Source organism: Cariama cristata, unplaced genomic scaffold (assembly GCF_000690535.1).
Source record: "Cariama cristata isolate BGI_N322 unplaced genomic scaffold, ASM69053v1 scaffold2978, whole genome shotgun sequence".
NCBI classification, from domain to species: Eukaryota; Metazoa; Chordata; class Aves; order Cariamiformes; family Cariamidae; genus Cariama; species Cariama cristata.
The window spans coordinates 53,954-65,079 of NW_009632669.1; the positions used below are offsets into that span (position 1 = coordinate 53,954).

The 11,126-nt window shown below is 41.1% G+C and overlaps 1 protein-coding gene across 2 annotated transcripts in view; it reads right to left on the reverse strand.

Annotated features, from left to right (window-relative positions):
• Positions 1-10,044, reverse strand: part of VPS54 (vacuolar protein sorting 54 homolog (S. cerevisiae)) — a 43,121-nt gene extending 33,077 nt beyond the window's left edge. Inside the window, exons 1-5 of one of the 2 annotated variants that reach the window (XM_009706435.1) lie at positions 9,883-10,044; positions 8,782-9,023; positions 7,238-7,316; positions 4,226-4,260; positions 2,734-2,865 (exon numbers count right to left, since the gene is read on the reverse strand). In XM_009706435.1, coding sequence (XP_009704737.1) covers positions 2,734-2,865; positions 4,226-4,260; positions 7,238-7,316; positions 8,782-9,023; positions 9,883-10,018 — 624 coding nt within the window. In that variant the 5' untranslated portion in view covers positions 10,019-10,044. The remainder of the gene's footprint in view (positions 1-2,733; positions 2,866-4,225; positions 4,261-7,237; positions 7,317-8,781; positions 9,024-9,882) is intronic. The other variant, XM_009706436.1, reaches the window with a different exon arrangement.
• Positions 10,045-11,126: the final 1,082 nt, after the last annotated feature.

The window sequence follows — 11,126 nt, forward strand, 5'->3', positions numbered from 1 at the left end:
GGCAGGTTGCCCAGAGAAGTTGTGGGTGCCCCATCCCTGGAAGTGTTGAAGTCCAGGTTGGATGGGGCTTTGAGCAACCTGGTCTGGTGGAAGGTGTCCCTGTCTATGCAGGGGGGCTGGAACTAAATGGTCTTTAAGGTCCCTTCCAACCAAACCATCCTAGGATTCTATTATTAGCAAGGAAATAACTATCCACTGTGGTTTGATCATTTGTTTTTAAATGAGGTCAAAATCATTTTGGGAAAGCTGATTTGATGCCTCTCCTTCTTCAAAATTACAAGGTAGAAAAGCAAATGATTTTAAAATACCCAAGCTTCTGTACCACATGGTTGCACACTGGCACTGCTAGAATATGGCAATTAACCAGGAGACAGCTCTGGAACGCTGGCAAGTAAGAACAGTATACACATGCAAACACGCTATGTGCTTTGGGTCATGGAAACTGCTACAGATGCAGCCCAACTATACTTGATGACATGGCTTTGGAACGGCTCTGTTAATTTAAAAGGCTGTAGGTCTTCTTTGTAGAGAAATCCTCAGGATATCTCTGGCTGCAGTTGTGTTTTGCCAGCCAGCTGGAGTTCCTATTAAGCATACTTCATGTGCGCTGGCACTGTGTGATTCCCAGAGACAAAGAATGCCCACATGTTTAGAACCTGAAATTCAAATTCTCTATGTCAAACAGTCCCCAGACCACTGGGTTGGCCTGATTATTTGAGCTGTAAAAGCTCTGTGTTCTGGCTCATGCTGAATATGCAAACTCAAAGGACTGAGGCATTAGGATGCTCATCTGAATGCTAATACTCAGATGACCTGGTTTCTAAGAGGTGTCAAGGACTCAGACCTCATGTTGGATTTCAAAACTCCCATCCAGAGATGGAAAGAAAATCAGCTGGAAAATGTTTCCTTCTTATAGTTATTTTCATCCTGCATGTATTTAACACTGAGGATTTATACAATATGCAAACCCATCTTTTTTGTAATAAGTTTAACCAAAAACATCCTCCACGAACCAGATGTGACACACCTAGGCCACCAGAAAAGCTGAGACAGACTGTGACACAGGGATCAGAGAAAGGGTTATTATGATCATTTGGTTACATGATTGTACCAACCAGATGCCCCTGGTCCCTTCACTATGCTAAGTGGGGTACAACAAACAGAAGAAAATGATAGTACCTGCCTCAAAGAGCTCACAGTCCCTGCGTAGGGCAAGACATGGAAGGAGGCAAGGAAGAGAAAAAAATCGGGGGGAATTTGTTCAAGTAGATCAGTCATAGTCCAAAAACACTAACATTCTAAGTATGTGTGCTTAAGGCAGGGTTTTCAAAATCCTGTTAAAAATGGTGCCTGGACCTAAAAATAATTATGGCAGCAGAGCATCTATTTGCACATGATAAGTGTAAACCTCACGCAGTTCAGAGCCTTTAAAAACTAAAACAAAAAATTTGGGCCCATTTCAGTAATATGAAGCAGTGTAATAATTGTTTGTCAGGCATGCAGCTCTGGAGGCAGCAGAACCGTTTTATACTATTTAGGTATTTGTATCACCTCTCCAAAGTAGTGTGGCTCACAGCTATTCAAAGCCTTATTTTCACCCCACTGCATCAGAGAGGGCTCTGGGTTTCCTTTGCTCAGAGTCTGTGTTGAGTGTCCATCCTGCTGCTGCCAGGCACGCTTTGTGAGTTTAAAGCACATGCCACACACTGCTTTTTCATCTTCAGACACCAACTGCCACAAGAAACTCCAAAGAAGTATTGCTCCAACTTTAGGCGTGGGGGACAACCCAATGAAGGATCAAGTTAGCCTCCAGGAGAGCCTGTCTCTTCCTCCTCACCTGGTGGGAGAGCAGGAAGACTAACTCCTGGAAATTTAGAAACACCTTCCAGAAGATCTCAGGTTTTGCTTTTTTTTTTTTAAGGCACTTCACTACTATTTTTTTCCCCCTAGCTCTCAGAAGCTTTAATAGGTTAAACAGGAGAGAAAATTAAAGTTAGAAAACAGACTCCAAAATCATGTAGATTTTTCTATAAGCATTTTATGGGTATTTGTACTGTAAAAATGATTAACTACAGGTTTTTCTACAATATGACTACGTAACTAACCAAAAAAAAAATCACGTAAAGACTTCTGTTTCCAATATGAAAGAAACAGCTCTGCTTTCATGCTCTCCAATGCACTCAGGTCCTTTGTGAAATGCAAAAACGGATCAGTGCAGATGACACGACAACAAAAGGAAAGAAGAAGCTCCTGACATACTAAAACCTTAGGATTTAGTATTTCCTTTAGCACAGAAACCACAGTGCCTTGAATCCGGAGTTTTCTTCAGATGTGAGAAAGTAGTAGTCTTAAACAGCGTACAATCTCTAGCTTTCTCTTCTCGAGGAATTGATATTTCTCCCTAACAAACAGCTCCACATCTCTGAAGTTCTCAATATACACCTGCTTCGCTAAGTTTTAGCAGTCACGAAGAGCCAGTTATTATGCCATATATAGATTCTTTTTTCCAGATTTGATTGATAGATTTATTTAGCAGGGGAAAAAAGTTCTCTTTCAGTAAGATGTTTTCTGCATTGTTTAATAACTATCTGCAGCCTGCTGTAAAATGAGAGATAACAAAGCCCACAACAGCGATGTCTCAACAAACAGTACAGAACAGAATAGCAGCAACGGAGTTTCTTTATAGTAACTAACAGCTACGATGGCTAACAACATCTTATATCAAAATTGTACCTTTTCTTGAAGTAACTTGGAGGAAGCTGCATCACGATTTCCTTTTCCACCAGCAGTACTAAAATGAGACCATGGTAAAACGGCATTAAATGTTAAGGAATCTTCCAAGGCAAAATCTGGTTTCATAAAAATCTGAAACAGAAAAATAAAAGAAATAAATGCGCCTCCCTCACCCCTACATTTTCCTTCCCAGTTAAACACACCTTCTGTTTCATGAAGCTAACAGGGATCTTATTTGTTGATTTCAAAAAACAAATTCTCATTTATCCAGGCAAACAAATTAATTCCAGACCTTACAACCAATTTACTTTACAAAAGTAACGTAAAAAAGTAGAAAGTAAAAGTAAGCTTCCGTGACCTGACAAAGTCTTATCTTCCTAAAAGCGGAAGGCACAGCTCCAAAATTACACAGGTTATCAAGCACACAAGATGATCTAAACACTCCAAATGTGAAAACATAAGCAGCATTAAACTGCAGGTGGGTCCTCTAAAGGATCACAGCAAACATTCTTCAATAGCAGGGGCATCCTACTGCTGATCTGATCGTTTCTGGGGCCATAGCTTCTACGAGACTGAGGATCCAGGCAGCTGTCAGGGTGCGGCAAGTGCTGCCTGGGAGGGAACAGAGCCTCAAACTGATCTCCTTTAGCACAGTGCAGCAAACGCCCTGGTCACAGAAACAGTCGGTAACGTGTTACATTAACTGCACATCTCAGAGAACTATTAATCTAAAATTCTCTCTTGATAACGTTATTTTTACTTGACAAAACTGGTACAAATTTTGTGCTTCCAGGCAGACAGCAGTACCCTTCTCCCTGTATTTATGAAGTGTAATTATAAAAGGTTCAACATAGCCTATAGCATCACACCACACTCAAACATTCTTGTTTCCTGGACTTTAAACACTGCAGTGACAGCCTACACAACTGGCACAGAGATGCTGACCCGTATTAAGACTGACTTCTCAATATACCTAGAAAAAATTACTCAGACTCAAATGGAATCTGGAGTTTGTGTCTTTTGTCAACCTGTCACAAAAAACCCACACCACATACACTGCAAGCATATATGCAAGCGGGTTTTGCTCAAGGATTCAAGGAGTTAAACCTAATGCTAAGTTGTACACTATGCAATATTCTAGCTTTTCAGTTCAGTTCAGAAACTTTTGTTTCCCTTTCCTAGCTCCTAGAACACAGAGTGGCTAATTTTGCCCAGCTCCGAGGTTTTAAGTTCTAAAGGTGAAAAAAATAGTGGCATTTGTATTCCACTTTAAAAGAAAAATCAAGACCACAGGAAACAACCAAAAAAAAAAAAAAAGAAAGAAAAAGCAGATTGTTCTTAGTCTTTCTTAGTCTTTTTAAATTCTGAGCACTGCAGATCCTCTTGAGAATCAGCTCAAGTAGTCAACTTGGACAAAATTTCTACAAAGAAGAGAGTACATTCATACATGTGAGAAACCCTCATAAAAGCTCAGAGTGCACAGGAACCATACCTTAGGTACTTGTTCCAGATCTGTCCTGGATTTATCTAAAATTAAACAAAATACAAGTAGTCATTCATGAGCAAACAATGGAAAACAATTACCTTGAACACTATTAAACCCTATGAGGAAGTTCTCAAGACAACGATGCCAGGTTCCTCACAGGGGGCAGACAGGGCTTTAAATTGAACTGAAACGGTCTGACCGAACACGAGGAAAAACTTTTTCACCATGAGGACAATCAAGCATCGGAGCAGGCTGCCCAGAAAGGCTAGGTACTCTCCATCCTTGGAGGTTTTCAAGGCCCGACTGGATAAAGCCCAGAACAGCTTGGCCTGACCTCACAGCTGAACTGGCTTTGAGACGGCAGTTGCAGTAAAGACCTTCTGAAGTTCCTTCCAACTTGAAATACTCTGATTCTTTGAAACGCTCTGTTGTCCTTTGTAGTTTAGGTCTCGAGCTCAGGAGTATTCAAAGGCGCTTGCACTTGGCTGCCTTGACAGCAAAAATGTTACTCACACAAAGCAATCTACCTAGCACTTCACATTCCTTAATGTGCTGTTCAATCAACTGGCAAGGGCCACTAAAAGGTCCCTCTAACCTCACCCCAATTTTAACGCTCCAGATTGAAGCTGCCCATATAATCACTTCTCACAGCACTTGGAGAACAGAAGCACAAAGGCTGGCAAAAAGGATGAACAAGGGCTCAGGACACTCCTGAGCACACTGAGCAGGTAGCACAGAAGCAGCCCTTCCCTTGAAGTAAGCTGATCTGACCATTGCAGAGGGTGAGACAGTTGAGCTGGGAAAAGAGGTGCATTGTTGTACCCCACCAGAACTTGAAGAAATGGCAAATTCAGACTTTTGAGGTTCAGCCAAAATCCCCTTTTCCTCCCCTACTCATTAACTTAGTGTGCAATATGAGAGGAGGCCAGAAAAGGTGAGGAACTTAAAAGTAACAAGCCCATACCTCAGCTGGACAGTCTACTCATCCCTAACAAACATGGTAAGTGCAACATCAGCATTATTTCCCACATTTCTCTCACCTCTTTGGTTCCTACTTGATTTGTTTCTTACTTTATTTGTAATGAAATACAAAAGGCAACCTAGGAATCATCCTGCTGACCTCAGTCTTTGGACAGATCAACTCTTAGGGAAGTGAAAGGCCAAGCCTTGTGGGCTGGACTTGGAGGAAGACAGGTTAACAAAAGAAATTATAGAAAATAGAGAGGTTCACTTTACCAAATGATGCTTCTACTAGGAACTGCCCATCTACCTAAGAAGCTCGCAGTAACTTTGGTGACAGAGTAATTTTCTCTTTTTAAAAACAAAAGACTCTTTCAAAATGGATTAAGCTAAGCTTGAAGAAGGAACTTTTATTTTGCAGTATGCACCACAGACTGACTCATTCAGGAACAGCTATTCCAAAATAACACCAATCACAGAAATCCTACAGAAGAGCTTCCTTTCGCACACAAAAGGAGGAAGAAAGCCAACTGAAAGAACTTGATCAAAAGGAGTAAACTACTGAATGCTGCTTGCTGCAGTACCTGTAGACATTGATATAGACAAGCCTTGCAAATGAACACTTCTATGTTAACATTTTTGAGAAAATAGATCAAATAAGTATTAAAAGCTTGGTCCAGGTTACAAGTGTTTCTTTTCCTTTCGCTTGTCTTTTTTTTTTTTTTTTCATTTTGCCTCTCACCTTCCTTTATCCACTTTCATATTAGCTGAACAACTTCCATAAAATCTTGAAATTCAGCCTTGCTACAGCTGCAGACATCAAAAAAAGATCGCCAGGTAGTCTTTGCTAACAGTAACCAGAGAAATACTAAGCATAGAACTGGCCAGAGTGGAACTTCATGAAGTTCAACACAGGAAAAGGCAAAGTCCTGCACTTGGAGAGGAATAACCCCAGGCACCATTACATGCTAGAGGTCTAGCGGCTAGAAAGCACCCCTGGGCTCCTGGCAGATAACAAACGGACCACGAGCCAGCAGTGCACTCTTGCGGCAAAGCTTCCTGGGTTGCATTAGGCAGAGCATTGCCAGCAGGCTGAGGGAAGGTGATCCGCCCTGTCACTCAGCACTAGCGAGACATCTGGAGCAGCGTGCCCAGTTCTGAGCTCCCCAGTACAAGACAGACTTAGACATACTGGAGCACGACCAGTGAAGAGCTGCAAAGACGATTAAGAGATCAGGGCATTTTTCATAGGAGGAGAGGCTGACAGAGCCGAGACTGTTTAGCCTGGAAAAGCTCAGGGGGTATCTTATCAACGTTTTACAATATCTGATGAAAGGGTGTAAAGAAAAGAGAGGAGGCTCTTCTCAGTGATGCCCAGTGACAGGACAAGAGGCAATGGGCAGAAACTGATAATGAAAAATTCCATCTGAACATAAAGAAACACTTTTACTGTGAGGGTGGTCAAACACTGAAACGGGTTGCCCAGAAATGTTGTATAACCTCCATCCATAGATAAGTTCAAAATCCAACCGAACACTGTGCTCCCGTACGTGACCCTGCTTGGGCAGGTGGTTTGGACTAAACCACCTTGAGATGGCACTTCCCACCTCAGCCATTCCACGATCCTCATGGCAGAGAGACAGGAATGGCCCAGCACTGCCACTCTTCACTTCAAAGTCAACAGCCGCTAGAAATAGGATGCTACACTTTCAACGGATCTTAAATAGGAGGCAGTTAAATAAAAGGAAGTTAAATAAAACACTGCCAGGGAGGTAATGATCTGCCATGAATGCAAACATGCCAAGGAAAAGTTTAAGAGCAAGTATGACAAGCATTTTCACCTATGAAATATCAGCAGTGGTCATGAATACTTCTAGCCAAACATGTATGGGTTTTCAATTATTGTTACAAAGAAATCAGCAACAGCTATTATTGCACCTGACACCCTGGAGCAAGTAAAGAAGATTAGTATGTTACAGCATTCAGTAATGAATGCTATAGCATACTGCTACAAAAAGAAATTACTTTTTAACAACTAAAGGAAGGCCTTGACTGTACCGTGAGTGTGTAATAGAGCTCTGTCGAAGGTATCTTTAGGAGTACAAACATTCTTGCACCTTTCATGAACCTTCTCTCTCTGTAAAAGAGAAAAATATATTAAAGAATTATTCTGAGGCTTAAAAAAAATTTTTCTTTGAAACAGAATATTCAGAACCTTTTCAGCAAAACATAACTGCGTTAAGCCAAAGACAAGTTTATGATAGTATTTTTTTCCTCTTAAAAGCTCAGATGAAGTCTGTCCAGGAGAAAGGTAGCAAAAATTTCAGCCTGTAGTCAACATACTGGGGTTTTTTTGTACCTTTACATCTCAAGAGAAAAATGAACACAAAAGCTATTGAAGAGGTATAATTACTTCTCTACATAATGAGATATAACCATAGATAAACTCTAATTACATTTCTAAACATTTATTGCTGTCTAATCCAGAAATCACACTAACACACAATGAACGCTTTTTCATTGCTAAATTAAATCAGTTCAAAGCAGAATTTGCTTCCATATCTTACTAATGAGTACCTTGCCGAAAACATGTACCTTGTTTCATTATGCTGAGCTTCGAGTGTCATCTACAGGTGTAAAAAACACCAGAGACCATAGTAGTGAGAAATTACATTTCTAGAGAACACCAATGTTAGCTACATCTCTGCTAGAAGCTACATCACAGGTCAGTTCCCTCTTCCCAAAATCTTCTTTCATTTAGCAGTCACTGCATTACATGCTAATTTTAATGGATGAGCTCTTAAACATTTTAAATGTCGAATGCATGAACTAATGGCAATAATTCAGTCACAGACAAGTCACTTTCATGTACTTTAACTATGATTTACACAAGTAACACTTCCTGCAGCCAATTCTGTACCGGCAAAAAAAATAAGAAAGTTACAAACCAAGGAAACAGAAAACAGTGGGAGACTTCTACATGTTCTTTTGGTTAAAAAAGAAACCAAAAACCAAAACTACATACTTACTGACACCTGTTATTTTAAGAATTTGTAGAAGTCTCCTACTGGTCCTGGTGTCCTTAGATGTAGCTTAAACTTTCCTGTTACAAAAGAAATCATTGAGATAATAGGCCTATTTATAGTTTAAGAACTTCAGATATAAAAGTTTAGAGACTCTTAAAAAAATACCTCTAATCCTTGCAGCACATACTTATGTTTTATATTTGATCCAAAGGTCTGAAAATGCTGTTGCACTGTAGAGCCCAATCATTAATCCTTTTTCTGTAAGCATTATTCAATAATCAGAAAGAATAAATAAGAACTGTAAGCCCTGGTGCAGAGTTCAGTATTCAGAAATAAAAATGGAAAAAAAAAAAAAGCAAATTGCCTAGAGAGAATTTAGACAGCATTTTCCACACTACAAATACTGAGATTATAAACCAGAAATGCCTAATGAAGAGTCAACAAGCACTGAAGAGCAAATTAATTAGGAGCTAACTGTATGATGGACTACTAGCAGGGACAATCTCTAATGAGAAGGAGGATCCCAAATCTATTTCTGGCCGCTACTACTACGTGCATCTAATTTTGGGTTCTTACCGGAGTGATTTCCTGTTGGTATAATGCAAAATGTTCCTTGGTGATCTGTGGGAGGTAGAATGAAGGCGTGACTTCAGTGTCCACAAAGTCCACTCCCCATGTTTTTGTAAAGAAATCAGATTCCCTTTTTGCTAACCTAGGATCATTTAGTGCTGCTGGGAGATTGACTTTGGAATGATAAATAGTCCATCTGTGCTGATCCACAACTAGAGATGGGCTGTCACGTAAGTTATTGGGATCGCCTGCAGCACAAAAGACAAGACAGTTTGTTAAGGTGAGAAACTGAAAGTTGTGTTCTTGCTAAAATGTGGTTCTTAAGCAAATCATGTTTTCACAGTTACATAGTGGATCAGAATTATCTACACAAAAGACACATGATATTCTCCTTCAACATTTTAACTTGCATTTCTTCTGTCAGATTAACCAATGCAAGTTTTGAACACAGTGGTGCATTCACACTCATTAAAGATATTTAGCTTAACAACATTAGCTTCTACTGAAGAAAAAATTCCAATCATAAACATATTTTTAACAACCTGAACTTGACCAGAATGACAGCTGAACTTCATTAGCATTATATTTTGTAATTCTTAAGATCCTACCCCACCTACTCCTTTTATAAACTAAGTTTTGGTATACCACAGCAGCTATAACTGTGACCAAAACCTGGTTTTACGAAAGCAGTAGAGACTTATGACAGTGCTAAAGACAGGTCTTGGTCTCTTGCTTCCTACTGCAAGGGGGCTGGAGTGTTTCACAGAAGTAACGCAGCTACACTCCAAGCACGCTGGCCAGGTCTGTTACAGGCTCTGACAGAACATCCTCTCTTCCTGCATGTAGTACGGATCACAGCTATAATGTGCAATCACACAAACAAGAGCCCATCTATAATGTGGACATCTGAAAAAAAGCTGTAAATAGGAAGGCTCTCTCATTGCTCCAAAGGGACACTGGGTGGTATAAAGCAGAATTACAGCACACTTTGAAATAAGTCTACGGCTTAGTACACTACACCCAGTATACGAGAAGATTTGACTCAACAATTGTAAACGGATTAGCCAACTGAACTCCATTTTCACTCTCCTTGCACACCAACATTACCTGTAGGTTCCTTGGGACACACATCAGGCAGCGACTGCACAGGTCGAAAGCATTTTGTGGCGTCCATTTCCTTTTTAAAGAAAGCATCGCTGCTGTTTGACTGAGGCACTGGTGAAGAACTGTGGCTCGATGCCATTGCATAAAATCACCACTTGATAAAAGCTAAACAAGAAACAATAAATACCAAGGCTTTAATGAAGTTCTGGTTACAGACTGTAACAAAACAATGACACTCCATCAGCTATGTAGTAATTTTTTTTAACTGCAGCACTTTAAGTGACACATTTCAACAGCAACAGGGGAAAGTTAATTTAAACAAAAATAAAAGGCAGAATGTAACTTCATTGCCTGTTTCCTCCCACACCTCTAGGTTTGGAGGATAGCTTCATCTTGCACACAGCACCAATAAAACCATAGGTTTAAAACCCAAAGTCTTCCGGGCATTTCTTCCTTTCTATTGCCCTATTGCAGCCACAGTGCACACATTCACAGCAGAACCTCCTCACAGGTACCGGGAAGCTCGAGTAGACAAATGTAGAGCCTTCCACCTCCCCTGCCCTCCTACCCACCACCCCCAGTGACCGCAGGGAGCAGATCACCGTCTGCATCGGGTCCCCACAGCTCTTCTACCGTCCAACCACAACCACAACAGCCCAGGCAGGGCACGGGAAGAGAGACAAACAATCTCAGCCTTCAAAGAACCGCTGCGTAGACCAGCAACTAGTGGCAGCAAGACAACCCTCAGAAAAACTACCCTGCCTGCACGATGGGCTTAGGCCAGGACCGAAAGCCTGAAAAGCAGTGCACAACCACAGCCGAAGCTGCCCCTGCCCACCTCCAAGAGGCCCTCTGCAACGGCTCTACTCGAGAGATGGGCAGAAGCATCCCACGAGATGCCTGCAAAGGCACGTCATGCACAGTGAGGTTTAACCACAGCACGTTACCAGCTGCAGCGAAAAAGGTAAGGGGTGCAGGTGGGGTATTCTGTGCCCTCCCTTTGTCGCACTGCCTTAGTGTTAGGACCCCAGCCACAGGAGGTACGCTGTTTTTTTTCAAATGAGGAGGTCTGCAACCTATGTTTGTGATTCAGGCAAGCCCAGCAACAGCTACCCACAGATACAATGTACCATTAATGATTTATAGTAATTGAAATCATCAGATTTCAGACAAATCAGATTCTGAGCAACACCAGAGAAGCACGAGCACATACCATGCATAGAACACAGACATCTTTTAAGACTTGA